The sequence below is a fragment of the Bos indicus genome, chromosome 15 (assembly GCF_029378745.1).
Source record: "Bos indicus isolate NIAB-ARS_2022 breed Sahiwal x Tharparkar chromosome 15, NIAB-ARS_B.indTharparkar_mat_pri_1.0, whole genome shotgun sequence".
NCBI classification, from domain to species: domain Eukaryota; kingdom Metazoa; phylum Chordata; class Mammalia; order Artiodactyla; family Bovidae; genus Bos; species Bos indicus.
The window spans coordinates 31,949,585-31,968,702 of NC_091774.1; the positions used below are offsets into that span (position 1 = coordinate 31,949,585).

Here is a 19,118-nt window from a genome sequence, read left to right on the forward strand (position 1 = left end):
AACAACTGCTGCATACCAGTGGCCTGTATCCTCCTTGAAGGCAGGCGTTTCTTTTCTTTTTATTTTTTAGGCTTTTAAAAAGTACTTTCTTTATTTTTATTTCTGGCTGTGCTGGGTCTTTGTTGCTGCATGTGGGCTTTCTCTAGCTGTGGTAAGAGGGGCTACTCTCTAGCTGCCGTGTGCAGGCTTCCTGTTGCGGTGGCTTCTCTTGTGGAACACAGGCCCTAGGGCACTCAGGCTTCAGTAGCTGCAGCACACAGCCTCAGTAATTGTGTTGCACGGGCTTATTTGCCCCGAGGCACGTGGAATCATTTTAGAGCAGGGATCGTTGAGCCCCTGTCTCCTGCATTGGCAGGCAGATTCTTTGCTGAGCCACCTGGGAAGCCCCACTATCATATGGTATTAGACTATGCATTTTTATGGGATGATTTTTGGTATGGAAAATGTCATCATCCTAAACACGCAGCATTTATTTGAAAAGTATAGAAGGAAGAAAGGAAAGCAGGAGAAGTGTGAGGGATCTTGTGATTCTGTGAGCAATGAGCACCGGTTGCCTTTGTGGCTCACGGCCAAGCGTCACTGACTCCCAGGAACCTGGCTTCTGTCAGGAGGTCCAGTATTCTAGGCAGCAGGATGAGTGACCCGAATTGATTTCTTCTTTTTCTTTCTGGCCTTTACCCTGTTGGTCTTGAGAACAAAAAGTGAGAGAAAGCAGATGTTGGGGCAGCTCAGATTCATCAACAGGTCAGGCCTGCCATAGCTGCCACCTGAGCCCCCTACTCCCTCCCGCCCTGATGCCTGTGCATCCCACAGACAGCAAAGCACCCTCCTGAGAAGGTCTCAGAAACCCTGACCCAGGCCAGGTGAGCTTCCAGGTCAAACATAGAGGGCCCAGGCCTTTAGAATCTGGAGTGTCCCCTTGTACTCCACAGATGGGAATCCAGTGACTGGGAACATCAGAAGTTCAGGACTCTCTTCATTTCCTTGGCATATTAGTTGATTATTATTGAGAAGTTCAGTATGTAACATAGCAGTATAACCCCAAGGGCATTTTGCAGTCCAGGGGAGTTCACAGAATTGTGCATTTTGTAGTCCAGAGTTTTATAGAATTGATGCATACTATAAGCTTCCAAATATCTGTGAATGGAAGGGAGAAGAGCACAGAAAACAAAAAACATTCATATTTGATGTTAGAGTATGTCATGTAGTTTTCTCTCTCTTATTTTTCTACAGCAGCAATTTGCCTAATGATGTTTTTCTCAGATTAATATTAAAGTAAGTTTGTATGCCTCAAGCACACACTGACTGTTGGAGCAAGGCCTCACCAGAGCATGCCAGAAGCCAACCTGGGGTTTGACATTTGGCACATAGAGCCCCCAGATGGATAATCAAGTTCAAAAAATTCAGCATCGATATATTCAAGGAGGTTGGGTGCATGTCCAGGATATTTGCATGTTGACTAACATCATCTGACGCCTCGTTATCCATGAAGCCCTTTCACATAACAGTCTCTGGTTTACTACAGCAACCCCCCGAGGCAGACAGTAGAATTCTTGTTTCACACAGAAGGATTCTGAGGTCAGTGATGGCCAGTGGTGCAGGGGAAAGAAGAAAGATGGTGCAGTGGTGGGAGTGGCACAGAACCCAGGTTTTCAGTCTCCAAGTCCATACATTTCCAATGATCTATCTTTATGGTATAGTAGGTATATTTCCTTGTGTCAAGGACATGTGTTAGGTGATCTTTCAAGATCCTTTCTAATCTGATGATACTATCTATGATCCCAAGTAGTGCCCTGAACCAGCCAGAGCATCTAAGGCTCCCTTGAAAATGTGAGTTGGTGAGATCTCCCTGGTGGTCCAGTAGTTAAGAATCTGCCTGCCCATGCAGGAGACATGGGCTCGATCCCTGGTCTGGAAACTAAGATCCCACATGGTTCAGGAAACCAAGCCCATGAGCCACAACTACTGAGCTTCCAGGCCACAAATGGAGAGTAGCCCCAGCTCACCACAGCTAAAGAAGGCCCACATGCCCCAAGCAAGTGCCCATGTGCCACAACCAGGACCACTAAAAACAGGCAAACAAATAAATAAGTGTTTAGAAAATATGAGTTAATTATTTTCCCCTGCGATGTCCTGCTCCATCTTTGAATGACAAATGTGAAAGTTTGACGCTTTGTTCTTTTTCTCTTCTTAACCCTTGGCAAGAATTGTCTCTCTAAAGAAAAGTAAAAAAAAAAAAAAGGAGCAAACAGTGATTAAATTAAAAAATGAGCAAGAAATAAATGTCAACATTAAATTAACACCTGGCATTTTTTCTGGATGTAGTAGTCATTTTTCAAGAAGGACTGTTTCATCTCAGAAAGACTGTTTAGGAAAATGGAGAATAATACTTAGTAAACCAATGAATCATTTCTAATACTGCTTAATACTCTGTTATAAGAAAATAGAAAATGAATAAAGTTCTATTCCTTAAAACTAAGTAACCTGATAGCCCATATAATGAAAGTATGGTTCTCTGGATGTATAATCACATTAATATTGGTTACTTATAGAGTGCTTCTCTCTCAAGAAGCTGAAGGATTTTATCAATGTTTCTATAGTAATTCTCACATCCCTACTTCATGTTGATTGCAGTGTTCCACTTTCTGGAAGAAGGAAACAGCACCCAGACAGGCAGAGTGGTTCACCTAAGATCACTCAGAAAGTCAAGGTCAGGACCAGATTTAGAACTTAGGTCTTCTTGTGACAGATTTCCAATCAGCAAAGTGAAAATAGATATACCAGCATCTGGATTATAAAGGCAACAACCCCATCTGGGTGTTTTAAGTGAAGAGGAATTAATTGCTTACTTCTTTTTTCCTCTTAGAGTCAGAGGTGGGAAGTGCATTCTAAACCAAAATATCAAGACAGTCCACTGCAGACACACTGAGGGAGTTATCCCTGGGTTCCTGGGGTGGACCAAGAATCTCCTCCTTCTGCTTCTTCCAGAAGGATTCATGGAGACTGTGTCTGTCTTATCTGTTTCTTCAGCCCTAAAGAGTGTTTTATTGACCACTGGTGACAACTGGTAGTGGAAAGAAACCTCTGTATGAATGGCCATTTAGTTCTACAGACTGGCAAGACCACATGGAGGACAGGATAAGCCTTTGTCATTGGTTCTGCTGGAGAGGGAAGAGTTCTGCTGGAGGAAGAGAAGGAGCAGCATTGATGGCCCAAGTCTGTGTGTCAGGAAATGGTGATGCGGGTGCACAGCCCTCACACAGACACAGGAGAGCCCACTGCACATCTGAGCCACTCTGTCTTGACTTCCTTGGGAAGGCTGAGGTGGAACTGAGTTCCAAAGCTTGCAATTACCAGCTTCTAAGAGCCAGCCTTCCAGAAGAGAGCCTGGTATTACCCTAATCACTTCCTGGGGGAGCCCTGGGGAAGCCCTCATGATTCATGTATTATAACCCACAAAAACTCTAGGAGTTATAGAAAGGGAATGTGGCCAGATGGAATTCTCCCTCCAAGCATCTTTAGCACGTGCTACTACAGGACGGAAAATTGGATTTCTTGTCCGTGAGGGAGGGCTATAAAAGGCAGTTCCCTCTTTCGTCATACACCATCTCCCCCACCTCTCTCACACATGGCTCCCATTAGACAGTTGTTGTTCAGTCGCTAAGTCGTGTCCGACTCTTTGCAACCCCATGGACTGTAGCCCACCAGGCTCCTCTGTCCACGGGATTTCCCAGTCTAGAGTACTGGCGTGGGTTGCCATGCCCTCCTCCAGGGGATCTTTCCCACCAAGGGATTGAACCTTCGTCTCCTGCATTGGCAGGTGGATTCTTTACCTCTGAGCCACCAGGGAAGCCCATTAGACTGGGGTGGGGGCGGGAGCCAACACTTACATAGCACTTACTGTGTGTTAAAACAATGCAAGAGGTAGGTTTTATGATCACCCCCATGTTACAGAAGACATGGAGACCTAGAGAGCTTACGTAACTTGCCCAAGATCCCATAATTGTATATGGTACAGCCAGGATTCAGTCCTGGGCAGGCTGACTGCAGAGTCTGCATGTTAATTCATTACCTGTCTTGCACTACGTGGCCCCAATGTCCTTATGCATTTGGCTCCAGACTCTGGGCAAGCAATTACTTTCTTACTATAATGTCATTTCTTCCAGTAAATGTGCAATGAAGTATCAGTGAGTTTATGGATTTTTTTAAGGATAAGAGGAATTTTCACCAGGCAAGAGGAGATTAGTTCCACTCTGTAACTCCGTGAACAGCTCCACTGCTGACATTCAAAGGGCCTCGCCACTCAGGGATTGTAGTCATTTGGTTACCAGCCCCGTCTCGCTCACCATCCGACAGCATCCGTGATGCTGGCTCTGATGTGGTCAGTCTGAAGCACAATACAAAAATCAAGGAACCAGTTCCCATTTTGGTGCCATCTAATTTGCAGCCCCATTTACAGGGCTTGGCCTGACCTAGACATTTGGGGCATAGACTCTGTATCACCAATTATCTACCTTCAAAGTTGTTGTCTTCACCAGAAGGAACAGGCCCAAAATGTAGTCAACAGAGACATGTAAAAATCAATAACAGAGTCCCCATAAAGGATGGTTTCTTGTCGTTCACTCACTCAGTCATGTCCGATTCTTTTCGACCCCATAGACTGCAGCACACCAGGCTTCCCTGTTCATCACCAACTCCCAGAGCTTGCTCAAACTAATGTCCATTGAATTGGTGATGCTATCCAACCATCTCATCCTCTGTCACCCCCTTCTCCTGCCTTCAATCTTTCCCAACGTCAGAGTCTTTTCCAATGAGTCAGTTCTTCACATCAGGTAGCCAAAGTACTGGAGTTTCCACTTCAGCATCAGGCCTTCCAATGAGTATTCAGGGTTGATTTCCTTTAGGATTGACTGGGTTGATCTCCTTGCCGTCCAAGGGACTCTCAAGAGTCTTAAATGATGATGGGTATAAATAAATAATGTTTAGAGTACTTTAAGGGGGTGAGATCAAGTAGGCTGGGATTCTGTTGGCATTGGGGAGAAGGCGTGGGATTAATTAGGGAGTTTATTGAAGCAAATTGTAAAGATACAACGGAGAGGAAGATGCGGTACAGCTGCCGTTTGAAAGAAGGAGAGCACGGTATCCCTATGGCACAGCTTGACAAATGAGCACCAGAGAAATTGAAACCATCACCAGTGATGTGAGCACGGCACTTAACCTCCCTGGGTCCCGTTTCTTCCATCTGTCAATATGGAGAACTGAGTACTGAAATCCAAAGAACAGAGTGAAGCATTTTGAGTTCTTCTGAAGAAAAGCGTCACCATCATATATCCATATATCCATTGGGTTAAGGAAAACCTGTTATTAGGAATAAATGCCAGTGGCATGTGACACCTTATCTGCCCCCAGCACCAGTAACTCAGATGCCTGTTGGGAAGGAAGCAATCGAAAGCATCCTCATAGAAAAAAACGGGAGGCGTTCAGAGCCTTGCAAGTAACACACTTCTCTTTGGCATCATAAAAACAGCTTGGGCTCAGTCCAAGCCTAGTCTGTGCAAGCCCAGACCCACATCTCAAATGACTGCCCATTCCTTGCTCTTCTGGTTGGCGTCAGTCAATCACACGTGGAATCAGATGTTGCCTTGCCAACGTGACTGATATGTTTCCAGGGGAGCTCTGTTTATGTCTTGATCCTTGTTTGTGTGATGCTCTGTGTTTTATAACTTAAGTCTCCAGGAATTTTTCCCATGGCTGTGCATCACTTCTTATCACCCATAACCAAATATGGCAGCTTTAAATAGTGCTGTCATTTTCCTCAATTTCATTCGTTGTGATATAATCAGGTATAGATTTCTGACATTGAGCATCTAATGGGGTTTCAGATTCAGAGAGCAACAATGGAAGAATTTTTTTCTCCTGGATATCTCTCAGTTGGGAGACACAGAGTGAAGCAGTCATGAGTGACAGGTGTAGAATTCACGTACGTTTGCCCAGAGAAGCTCCAGGGGATAGAAGGACCCCAAGAGTGGCCCAAACGAGTGATTTTCTGCAGCAGGTGTGTAGATGTAATGAGTATCTTCATCCCCTTCTGGACTCAGTCCGTCTCTTCCTGCATCTGCACTGGCTTTTAGGATGATGGTGAAGGCATGGTTAGTCCGTGATGGACACGGAAATGACTAATGGGGGACTCCAATTCTGCTGTCTTGCGTCCTTCTTCCCGTTAGACAATTTACATAGTGACAGGGCCGTACGTATTCAAATGGTCTTCTCCCTGTTTCTCTGCTGTTCCCCTCGTCACGGGGCTTTGTCCCTCAAGCTGTTTTATTTTCCCAGTCACCTGAGTGTTCTCTGCAGCTCAACATGAACACACATGAGGCAGAGAAATTGCAGTTGGTATCAGAGGGCAGTTCCCTGGTCTAAGCCACATTGGGAGAGAAATCCAATTTCAGACAGACCACCCCAGGGGTCACTGTCACACTGATGAAGGACTTCAGGATCCAAGAACCAGTGCCCCACTGGCAGAGGGTAAGCTTTGACTTCACTCTGTACCCTCTGGACTATGTCCTCAGTGGGAGAATAAAATTATACTCCCAAGTGCTTTGGGAATTTGTCTATTGGCTCACTAGGAAAGGATGGAGAACTCACCAGAAGAGCAGTTGAAAATCAGCCACAATTGGGGTTTGTGCAGATACAACAGGGCCTTGCAGCATTGTCTCCCCTGGTCTTTAGACGCTGCCTTGGGAGCAGCTGTAGTTACCTGCAGTTTCTCAGCATTATCTCATGGTCTGGCTGTCCTTGGATAACAAAAGCCCAGAAAGCTGATTGAGATCAGCTCAGTGTTGGCATAGATAGCTCCCCTTGGTGTCTCTGGGAATCCCAGTACAAAATGACATACCTTGATATTGACAGCAGGTTGTGCCATGACCGATATGTCCTTGAACTTGAAAGTTTACCTGTTCATAGCACTCCTGAGCTTAATACTGGTTTTCTATCCTATCCATGGACCTCCTAGATTCCTGGAATCATAAAGTCATATCATTTTTTATTTAGAATGGTCTTTAGGGAGCATCTGTTCCAGTGGTTTCATAGTAAGTGGAAGAAGCAGCCTGGTTCAAGACCAGGGCAGCAGTGGGAGCTGTAGAGTGGGACCCTGTCTTGAGTGAACAGCTACCACTCAGCTCCAGCTGGTTGAGAATTAGGCCCAATGTGGCCAGATCATCCATTTTTAAAGCCAGAAATCTGGATTTTTCTGTGAAACGTCCTAGTCACTTAATGTTGACAGCTTATCAAAATGAGTAAACACTATAAGTCAACAAACAAGTGGTCTGTGGGCTGCAGGTCACCACGGTATCACCTTTGATCTAGATCAGCTCCAGTAGAGTCTGGAGAGGGGTGTGCACTTGCCTGAGACCACACTGCTAAAGACCAGGAGCAGATTCTGAAATTCCTTCCTTCTCATCCCATCTCACTTTCCTGCAGAAAATGCCCCCCCCGCCAGAGTGTGGTTCCCAGCTTTCTGGCTGGTTCTTGGCTCCATCCTTTGGCTCCCATGACTCTGCCTGGCCTAGGAACAATGATGTTTTCCCGCAGTATCGTGGGCTGCATCAGATGCCCTGGGCTTTGTGTCAGCAAGCATGCATTTGAGTCCCAGTTCTTCCACTGATGAGCTGTCTAACCTTGGACACATCTCTTGAATGCCTTAGGGCTTTGATTTCTTTCTGAATACAATGAAAATAGGAATCTGGGTTCTTCACAGCACCCAGTTTGAGATTTACATGAGAAGATGTTAACATGTATGTGAGATCACCCTGCAAACCAAAAACCAAGGATGCCTATCAAATTAGCATCCTTGTAAGAAAGACATGAGTGGCAGAGGGGGCTACATGCCCTCGGACATCAACAGCTCTAAGGTGCTTCAGAGCCCATCCACGCTGCCCCTGGAGGACGTGGGGACACATATAAGGGACACTGAGGGCTGTTCTATTGCCCAGCACAGAGCCCCCTTCATCCTAGGAAGTAATGAAGCCTTAAGCCGTTCTTTAGTTTCATCTACTGAGTTAAGGGCTGCGTAGATGTTTCAGAGCAGACCCCTCTACACCTTCAGCCCCTGTGTCATTTAAATCAATCACCCATAACCCAAGGCAGTGCAATCTGGGCCCATTCCCAGCTCACCAACCCCTCTGCCCTCCCCTGCCCAAGGGCTGTGCTGACTGAATGCATACATGAATCTTGTTTCTGTCTCCATTTCCAGGGACGCAGACCCGGCTATTTCTCCTTCCTGGACCCATTTTCTCCGGGTGTCTGGCTCTTCATGCTTCTAGCCTATCTGGCCGTCAGCTGCGTCCTCTTCCTCGTGGCTCGGTACTGGCTTCTCCCCTTCCCTGTCCTCACACCGCCACCTCGTGTCCACCTCTGGGAACTGCACGGGCGGGGGTGGGGAGCAGGAGGGGGCGGATGGAGAAGACCATCCACCAAACCAGACCAAGACCATGGTGCCAAACCAGAGGAATGGGAGACGGGCTCAGGACCCGAGCCACTCGGCCCTGCTGTCAGCCGGGCATTGCCCGTCCATCTATCTACATACCCGTCCCCTGATATGCACAACACAGACAGGCGAGCTTGTCCGAATTTGTGCCCCTTGCCTCTTACCCCTCTCATTCCCCAGTCTCCAGCCCCCTGCCTTGGGAGAGAAGAGTAGGGGAGGAAGGTGGTGGGAAGACTACTCTGATTAAGTGCTCTGCCTTTGGCTGCCCTGGCATCTGTCCTCGCCAGGACCTGCCACAAAGTGCTGAGTGACAGGAAACAGAGCCTGCAAATCCGGAGTAGGGAACCGGCAGCCTCGGTGACACAGGCAAGGGAGACGGCCTCCTCTGCAGAGGACCTGGCCCTTCCCCAGCCCGGGTCTGTCTGTAAAAACACAGCTGCCTTGTTGAATGGAGACCGTGTAGGGCAGCTGGCAGCAGCAGGGCAGGATGGAGAGCAGCATTGGCAAGCAGCTCTGAGTTGAGACACATGGTCCAGATTGGGGGTCGGGGAGGAGAAGAAACCCGCCCCCCATCTCCCTGGACACGAGAGAGTGTCCCTGAGCCCAGGAAGAAGCCAAGGAGCATCCCAGGAGGATGCGCAGAGAGGGTCATTTCTCTCTAAGGCTAAGTTGGGCTTCAGGAGAGCCCACTTACTATCCAGAGGCAGAGCCAGCTCCCGTGGTTCAGGGTCATTCATGCAGATCCCTGCTTCCTGCTCAGAGCTCAGCTGATCACCTCAGAGGAGCCAAGACCCACTCAGAGTAAGAGTCTAGGGGGCCGACAGTGGCTCTGGTCCAGCCGTCTGCTCTCCTCTGCCTCGGGGCTACAGGGGCAGCGCTGGCCTATTCTGTAGTGAACGGTCCACCTCTATGGGGTGGGGTCTTCCCCAGAAGCATGTCTATTCATTGCTCAAGGGTAGTCTGTGCTCCCTCCAGCTAGAAGATGGAACTCCCAGGAGGGAGGTGATGCGTGTATAATTATGGGTGATTTGCATCGTTGTACAGAGGAGACCAGGCTTCCCTGGTGGCTCAGATGGTAAAGAATCCTCCATTTGCAATGCAGGAGACCCAGGTCCGATCCCTGGGTCGGGAAGATCCCCTGGAAAAGGAAATAGCTACCAACTCCAGTATTCTTGCCTGGAGAATCCCATGGACAGAGAAGCTTGGTGGGCTACGTCGGTGGGCTCTCAAAGCACAACCAACACACACACACACACACACACACACACCAGGAACCAACACAACATTGTAAAGCAATTTCCCCCCAGTTAAAAATAAATTTTAAAAAATGAAAATGGAGCCCCAAGGATCTTCGGAGTACGAACCCCTAGGGCAGTTCCCAGCCTGCCCAAGAGGCATGGCATCACCCAGTCCATGCCTCTTCCAGTGGAGATCAAAGCCAGGTTCAGGAAGTCATTCCCGACCCCTGAGATCCAGCCGAAGGGGGAAGGCCTTGCTTACAACCTGGTCATCATCACAGGGTGCTGCATGTGCCACTTGGGTGCCACCTACCCTGCTTGGGCCTGTAGCCATGGCCACTGTCAAGTATCTGTTGTCAGTGTCGACTGGCAAGGCGCGGGAGCTGGCACACCATCTGACACGTCCCCTCTGCACTTCGCTGGGCTGTCTGCGGCTGCTCACAGGAAGCTGTCTGCCTGAGTCTCGGCTCCGCTGCCCCGGAATTCTCTCTTGTTCCCTTTGATTGAGCCCCTGTGTGTAGAAAGTCATGGTTCTCAGGTGGCCTTGAGGGCCTGGAAGTGGTATTAGGGCGTGGCTATCAGATACATACATACACACGCACACACACACAAGACCGCTTCACCCTGCCTGCCACAGCCTAAAACTTTTCGATCAGCCCTGGGGGCTTAAACAGCCCCTCTCTCCTGCCATCCACATTCACACACACACTGCCCCCCCAGGATCCAGAATTAACAAAAAGATTAGCCAAAAAATGGTACTAGAGGTCTGATCATACATCATATATATCATACAATATGTATACACACACACACACACACACACACATACAGGTCACTTGATACGAAGAGCTAGTTCGTTGGAAAAGACCCTGATGCTGGGCAAGATTGAAGGCTGGAGGAGAAGGGGACAACAGAAGATGAGTTGGTTGGATGGCATCACTGATTCAATGGACATGAATTTGAGCAAACTCCAGGAGACAGTGAAGGACAGAGGAGCCTGGCGTGCTCCAGTCCAACATGGCCTTAGCAACTGAACAACAGCAAAATACATATAATATCCTATATAAGTAGTATCTGAGGGTAGGGTAATCTGGCCCAGGCAATAGCTTTCAAACTGGGTTCCCGGGGACGTGGAGGCTCCTGGTAGATGCGGACACATGGAGGGGCGGTGAAGAGGCTAGGCACACAGAGCTCTGCGGCCTCAGCTCGTCTTCATTCAGACCAGCTCCACTTTTCTCTCTCATATATTGTACTTCTGGGTAAGATTTTAAAGGGGAAAAGATGTTTGAAAACCACTGCTCTATGACAGCCATTCCCAGGCCAGCTGATATCAGAGTCATTCAGGGAGCTTTAAAAAAAACTTGAATGTCTAAGTCAGATCATCTCAGAATCTCTAGGGATGAGGCCCCGGGAATCTGTAGTTCTGAAGCTCACATCCAACCACCCGTAGGCTTGGGAACCACTGGGGTGAAGCCACATGGGTACGATCCAACCCCACAGCCCCTGGAAGGAAGGAAGGAGGATGTATGGGGGCAGGGGCCAGAGATGGCACACTGGCCTTGTAATCAGGAACAAGCAGCAGCGAAGGAAATGCGAACCAGCCCCTCAGCATAGCACCTGCAGCCTAGGCTGAGCGAAGGGACAGGAGGGCCGGGGAAGACGATGACACCGCGTGAACACGCAGACCTGCCCTTCTTGGCGTATGTCCAGATGCGTCTCCCACATCAGAGCTGGAAGGCTTTGTGTGGGAGGCAGGCTGGGGAAGAGGGAGGGCATGTGTCTGGTGGGCAGGAAGTTAGGGCATCAGAGACATCAGAGGTACCGCTGGGAGAGAGGCCAGCGTGAGGCTGCGAGGGACAGTCTAAGAAGCCTGTGTGCCTTGTCAACCCTATGTGCCCATCGCACTCATCCAGGGAGCCCTGAGACATGCTGAGGCCCAGGCCGTATCTGGACAAATGAAATCAGAACCTCTGGGCATGGAATCCAGGTGTTGGGATTTTTTAAAAAGCTCCTGGGTGAGTCTGAAATACCGACAGGGTTGAGAACCAGGGCTGGAGGGAACCACTGGGGCCAGTGGTTTGCAAAGTGTGGTCCCTGGACCAGTGGCATCCCCTTCTCCCAGGAACCTGCAGATTCGTAGGCCTCACCCAGACTTAGCAAATCAGACACTTCAGGGCTGGGGCCCAGCGATCTGTGTTTTCACAAGCCTTCTTGGTGATTCTGATGTCAGTTACATTTTGAGAATTTCCACTCTGGGTTGAGAGTTTTCAATCCACGGCTCTTTGGGGCCTTAGGGTTCTCTCTGTGGTCACTTCGGGGGAGCAAAAAAGACAGAACAAGCAATTCCCAGCCATCCACCCCCGTAACTTGATTTATTTTGAAAAAATTAAGATGTTTCTTTGATTAAAGAAAGTTCCAAAACTGCCAACATAGTCCAACAGAAGGGAGCTGGCTTGCCCAAGGCCACAGGCAGCTACCAAGGTCCAGGGGTCAGGCCAGAAAGAAGAGCACCCCCACCCCCCCAGCACCCCTTCTTCATGCCCACCCTCCACGGCGCTGATGTGTGTTCCTTTCTCCCACAGACTGACCCCCTACGAGTGGTACAGCCCCCACCCGTGTGCCCAGGGCCGGTGCAACCTCCTTGTGAATCAGTACTCCCTGGGCAACAGCCTCTGGTTTCCCGTCGGGGGCTTCATGCAGCAGGGCTCTACCATCGCCCCGCGCGCCTTATCCACCCGCTGCGTCAGTGGCGTCTGGTAAGATCCTGGGGTCCTCAGATGAGCCCTGATCTGGCTTCTCGCAGGCAGGAACCTCAGTTCCACCCTCGGACAGTCTCTGCCAGCTCAGAGGGCCGGTGGGGTGGGGTGGGGGGAAGGTGCAGTGGGGGGTGTTCTTTGTGCCATCTTCTCTCCTTCCCCCTTCCCCCGCCTTGGAGATGCGGAGGGAGCCGAGGCACAAAAGGAGGCCCGATGAGAAAATGCCTTGAAAGCCCAGGCAAGGCAGTTATACCGTCCCGACCTGAGAATGACCGGCATTTGAGAGGCAGGGCCTGAGAAGTCATGTGCAAATTTGTGCAAATGTGCACAGGGTGTAGCAGGAAGTCCTGGCCCTCCCCCCACCAACCCCAAGTCACATCACTCTCCTCCAGCAGCTTTCTGGAGCTCTGTCCCTCTGCTCCTGCCTCTGGGCCTGCCAGACGTGTCCTCCTCAGCAGGTGTAGAAAAATGCAAGCTCTTAGTGGCTCAGAGTTGGATGGGACCTCAGGGTCTAAGTTGACAGCAGGGTCCACAGGGCCGTTGGCCAGCTCCTTCTCCTCTTGGATCAGGCAGGGCAAAAGGAAGGGGGTGAAATGATTCAAGGTGCGGGGAAGCTCCCTGAAAATTTGGAAGTGCCACATGAATGTTTGAACTGACCACTGCTATTAGATCATTCATTTGGGGGGAATGAAATATCGATGTAGCCTTGAGAGGCAAGTTCTCCGTCCTCACTTAAAAGCCCACCGTCGGGTTTGGTGTCACAGCTTTTAGGGCTTACAGCCTTCATTCTCTCCCCTCCTTCTCAGCCTGTGTAAGCTGGAGGAAAGGGGAAGGGATGAGGATGCTGGGCATGGTGGAGCATCTGGACTGTTACCTGGGAGTCACTGGACTGGGGCTGATCCTAGCAGGTGGAAACACGGGCAGGACTGATAAGTGACAAATACAGTGGGATTTAAATCACTGGGGCAGGATGCTCATCCATGATCACAGCCAGCGCAGGAGTCACTGAGTGTATCACCATGGGGAGCCCGGCCTCACGTTCCCCGGCAGAAAGGAGACCTCGGCAGGCTCAGTTGCAGAACCCTCTAAAAAATCCAGGAAATCTGGGCAGAGACCCGGAGATGAGATGTCAGCTGCAGATTTTGATCCCTTTCTACCTGGGCTTTTCCATCCAAAGGGGCATGTTACCATGTGGCGCCAAGTGGGGCTCCATTGCCTGCTCCCTTAACCTGTCAGCTCACACCTCCAGGAATTCCCTCCCCTAGAGGACATCTGCCCTGGTGCCGAGGGGACCACCTGTCCTGCAGGCTGTTGACTCAGCCCACTGGCTCAGGAGGGCTTTAAATAGCTGGCCCCAGGTGGCTCGGTTACCCTGCTCCAGAGCGTGTGTGGGAGGGAGGCTTGGCCCTCCCCAGCCTGACCCAGGGGTGTTGGTGTGCCCGTCTGCCTCTTGGAGCTCTTGGTTATGAAATCACAGCCTCGGTTTGTTGGCTCCTTGGAGAGTGGGAGGTCAGAGGACCCGGCCTTTATGACCTACCATGGCATCCTCATCCAGAGCAAGTGACAGAAAATACCATGTCTCTAACAAGAATGCCAGCTTCACAATAAAATGCCCGTTTGGCACAGGAGCAAGGCTCTGTTGACCCCTCTGGAGGGAGCTTGGGTGTGATTTGCTTTCTCAGCAGAGGTGATGGGCTTCCAGTGAGCTCCTTAGGCTCTTGGAACTGTCCCCTGTGACCAGTGGCATAAACAGCCACATGGCTGTCCAGGGTGGAACAGATGCCAGAGTGTAGCTGTGTGGTTGAGGGAACCTCCCCAGCCAGCTCTGAGGTCATGTCCACACCCAGGGCTCATTAACCCACAACAGTGGATCAGAGCAACTTCCGGATGCTCACCTCCACCTGGGGAGCACTCACCACCACCCCCAGCCTCTTCTGGGGGAGGCTCATGAGAAACAACTTCCAAGAGGGTGTAAGAACTCTGGCAGGAGCAGGAAAACCAATTTGAGGATGGAGGGACTCCTGGCACTTACAGGTCACCAGTAGGGAAGGTAGACAAATGATTTTCATCCCCCTTGTGATGAAATGGGACTGTCTCTACTTGTCTCTGTATCTCATGCTCATCTCATCCTTTACAGATAATTAGTCACTAACGACATGTTATCTGATCTGATCCAAGACAGGTAAACCAGGCATTATTAGGGTGTTCAGTTGCTAAGTTGTGTCCAACTCTCTGCGACCCCATGGACCGTGGCCTGCCAGGCAAGAATACTGAAGTGGGTTGCCATTTCCTCCTCCAGGGGATCTTCTTGACCCAGGGATCAAACCTGAGTATCTTGCATCTCCTGCACTGGCAGGTGGATTCTTTACCACTGTCCCACCTGGGAAACACAAAGCAGGCATTATTATCCCCCATTTATTAGTCAAGCAAACGACCTCAGAGGTATTGTGTAGCTTTCCCCCAAGGTCTCACAGGTGGAATTAGACAAAGCCAGAACTAATACCAGGTCTCTTACTGGTGGTCTGGGGCATGGATCTGGTGGGCTGGCTTGTGGATGTGCCCGTCAAGTTGATGGGTGCACCTGTCCTTTCACTCCTGGAAGAAAGCGCACAGGCCAAGGGAGTAAGGGGACTTCCTGCTCTTGCAAACCCACCTGCAAGCTGCCCTGCCGCAGCCCGTGGCAAACACCGTGCCTTCATTGGCAATGACTTCGTAATGAATTGAAGCCTCATTAATTCAGACTCCACTGATTCAGAATTTGGCAATTCGCCAGCCTCAGTTATGCTTACATATATCTTTGAACCCCTATAAACAAATGGATTAGAAAGCAGATCCATACTGCTGACCAGATGGTAGAAGTCCTGTTTAACCTACTTAAGTGAACAAACTGGTTTTAATGACTTTAGCGTGTGTGCTGCCTGAGCTGCAGAGCTATTCTAATTTTAAATGAGTTCGATCTACCCAATGAAACAACCTTCCGTTTTGAAATAGCATGACCTTTGTAAGAGTGTTTTCTAATTCCAACTTCTCAGCGGCTCAAAGGTGCTTGTCATCAGTTTGTCTTGAAGAGCTCCCGCTCTGACGATTTGTGGAACTGGTTTTAGAATATGAATTTCTCCGTGTGTTACTTGGCCATGTGACTTTGCTTCTCTCAGCCTCGGTTTCCTCTTCTGTAAAGTCACAATAAGAATTTCACTTCCCTGAGTTGTAGGGAGCACAGGAGCTGGAGGGTGTGGCTCTCCGTGGGTGCTCAGTACATGACAATGCTCCTCTGAAGGTCAGCTGCATCATGAGGTGGGGGAAGTGTCCCGGCTGTAGCTCTGAAGAGAGCCCCCAGAGCTGACACCCTTAGCTCATTCAATAGCTCTTTGCTCACTGTCTCTCAAGCTGTTTCATGTTCACAGACACACTTCTTTTGAGTAGTAACCCAATAATCACCTCCTTTAGGAAATAAGAGAAAGAGAGCCATGGTCTTCTTCGAGGCAACCCTCCCAAGCACTGTTCATTTCTGTTAATATCATATGCCCTGCCTCCTTTCTCTTCCCCCACTAAGCTGAGGGCTCTTTCAGAAGAAGAGGGTCACCTGCCCTCTCCCATGTCACAGCAGGACTGGGGATGGGGGCTAAGACTCCTGGGGGCACCTGGGCAATGATGACTTCCTGGTCTTTTCCTGCATAGGTGGGCATTCACGCTGATCATCATCTCATCCTACACGGCCAACCTGGCAGCCTTCCTGACCGTGCAGCGCATGGATGTGCCCATTGAGTCAGTGGATGACCTGGCTGACCAGACTGCCATTGAGTATGGCACGATTCACGGAGGCTCCAGCATGACCTTCTTCCAAGTAAACCCATATGGTTGCTCACCAGCATCGGGAGTTGGGCAGGATAAAGTTGAGATATTTGTCTGCTGGAGATAAAAACATCTCTCCTCATCTCATCCTCCCTTTTGAACCCCTAGTTTGGAGGTCCTCATGGGGCTCATTTTCCCCCCTTGCTCCCCAAAATATCCCTGGAACCAGGTCCCCAGAGCATTGGGTTAATGCCAGCCTTGTCCCTGAGTGTTGATCATGAAGGATTAGTGCTGCTTAAGATGATTTTAGTGATCGAAATGATTTTTAATTGCAATAGTTTCATATTTATTTTAATAAGCATTAGAAAAAATATGTGGTGAAGCTAACCTATACTTTTACTTATATTACTGCATAGGATGAGGCTAATGCATGCTTTAAAAAATTTTTGTAGGGTAAATTTTATTAGTAGTACTTAGACAAAGCAAGATTGGAGTAATACACTAATGAATGAAGTGTAAGGAACTTTTTTAAGCTGAACTGGTTTCACTGATCCTAGACTATATAGATCTCAGATGGGGACTGTTTTGGCTTCTCTGAGTTTCCCTTGCAAGGCTCAGGAGCGGATCCTGCCACAATGCATGTTAGCTGGCCAACCAGAGCTGGGCTAGACACAGAAATAGTTTGTGTTGGCTTCAGGATCTCTAGGGAAGCAGATTTCCCTGGAGTCTGTGATTGTCTAAGCAGCCTATGACCCAAGAAGTTCATTTTCACATACAACAGGTCCAAGGCCTTCAGTTTTCTGTTTTCCGTACACGTCTCAGAGCTGCTAGCACAGGGACCATGAAGGCATCATGCAAACATAGGGTCTGGATAATCCCCCAGAAATCTCTGTCTCCTTCTTATTTGTACCTGAGAAGCCAGCATTGGATATGTGATGATGGACTGGTTCAGAGTTGATAGAAAAGGGCTGGCATTCGTCCTTGGATGATGTCTCTTAGAAGTCCAGAATGAATCTGAGCTCGCTGCCTCCCAGAAGGACAGTGGAGGGTACAGCCAGAATACCCATACTCACTTTGATCAGCGTGTGGAGGTTGGCAATGGAAGACCCCTTGAGGGTGGATGAGGCAGATGCAGTGATCCAGCCAGTAGGCGGAGTTTGCAGCACCTTCAGATCCTGTTCCTTCTCCGTCTTTCTCTGTGCGTGTGCATGTTTAGTCGCTCAGTCGTGTCCAACTCTTTGCGACCCCATGGACTGTAGCAGGCTCCTCTGTCCATGGGATTCTTCAGGCAAGAATACTGGAATGGGCTGCCATTCCCTTCTCCAGGGGCTGTCTTTCTGTAAAAGGTATCAGAATCACAACCCTCTCCTCCGCCATTGAGCAGCGGCAGCTGAGAGATGAAAGGGAACAGATTCTTGAATGCAAGGAGGGGACTGAGTAGCGGAAGGACCGGGATTTGGGGGACCACTTGGATGCTCTCCCTTTGCAGACCACTGTCTGCTTTCGCTACCCTCAACCTGCTTCCTTGTGTTCTTTTTCCCAGAATTCCCGCTATCAGACCTACCAGCGCATGTGGAATTACATGTATTCCAAGCAGCCGAGTGTGTTTGTGAAGAGCACGGAGGAGGGGATCGCCAGGGTGTTGAATTCCAACTACGCCTTCCTTCTGGAGTCCACCATGAATGAGTACTATCGGCAGCGAAACTGCAACCTCACTCAGATTGGGGGCCTGCTGGACACCAAGGGCTATGGGATTGGCATGCCAGTCGGTATGCAGGAGAGGATCAGCCTCTTCGGGTAGCTCACCCAGGCAGGCTCAGGGCAGCTCAGACCACTGAAGGCAGCCTTCACGCCAACAGCCCCTGTTTCTAGAACCAATTTCTCAGTGACTTGAGGCAGGCATTCTCAAGGTTGTTTTTTTTTAAAAGCAAACCCTCATACTTCACGTCATCAGGGATCAGTTCTCAGTCTTTAGTTACTGAAGGGTTAATTGATTAGATTTTTTATAATTTTGTTTATTTATTTTTGGGTGCACTGGGTCTTCAGTGCTGCTGAGGCTTTTCTGTAGTTGCAGCAAGCAGGAGCTACTCTCTGCGTTGCATGGGCTTCTCATTGCGATGGCTTCTCTTGTCGTGAAGCACAAACTCCAGGGCACACAGGCTCCAGTAGTTGCGACAAGTGGGATCTTGCCAGATCAGGGGTAGAACCTGTGTCTCCTGCATTGGCAGATGGATTCTTTGCCACTGAGCCACCAGGGAAGCCCTTGTTAGTTATTAATTGCGTGATTACTAAAGGGCACTCAGATGCCCCTGGTGGATTCTTTAGGCCTGTTGTTCTCTCCCCTTCCGCTTCCTGCTCTTAGATCGTTTCTCTGCCGGCTGACATCTCTACGAGTGGTGGAAGGGCGATGGTAGGACTCAAGTGAATTAATTTTGCTATTAGTGTCCTCGGGGAAAGGTGTAATATGAAAGTGGACTGATGTGATTGGAGGAGATGGCTTTCAAATCATCTGTGGCTCTCGTGGATCCGTCTACTCTGAGTCAGCGTAGATAGCTGAGAGTGAGCGGGAGTGCTCTGATGTAGCTCTGATGAGGCTAGAGAAGCTTGGCTTCCAGAAAAGTATCCCAGCTATGCCTTCTAAAGGCAATGCCTGCTTTAGGCCTTCCCTCGCCGATGACTCCTTCACCAGAAGGTGAGGGGGAGCATGTTAACTGCTCACCATGGTTGTGGCAGAGGTCTGGAAATGTTCCCCAAGTGTTTCAGACACATACCCTTCCCCCAACACCATGGAGAGTCGTGTGGCACTCATGACTTCAGACAAGGTTGTCCTGTGCCAGGCAGCAGGGA

The 19,118-nt window shown here is 49.5% G+C and overlaps 1 protein-coding gene across 3 annotated transcripts in view; it reads left to right on the forward strand.

Annotated features, from left to right (window-relative positions):
- Positions 1-19,118, forward strand: part of GRIK4 (glutamate ionotropic receptor kainate type subunit 4) — a 500,430-nt gene that overhangs the window by 457,403 nt on the left and 23,909 nt on the right. For all 3 annotated transcript variants that reach the window (XM_070803553.1, XM_070803555.1, XM_070803554.1), the window contains 4 exons: positions 8,252-8,361; positions 12,306-12,479; positions 16,158-16,323; positions 17,815-18,040. In XM_070803553.1, the coding sequence (XP_070659654.1) occupies positions 8,252-8,361; positions 12,306-12,479; positions 16,158-16,323; positions 17,815-18,040 (676 nt within the window). The remainder of the gene's footprint in view (positions 1-8,251; positions 8,362-12,305; positions 12,480-16,157; positions 16,324-17,814; positions 18,041-19,118) is intronic.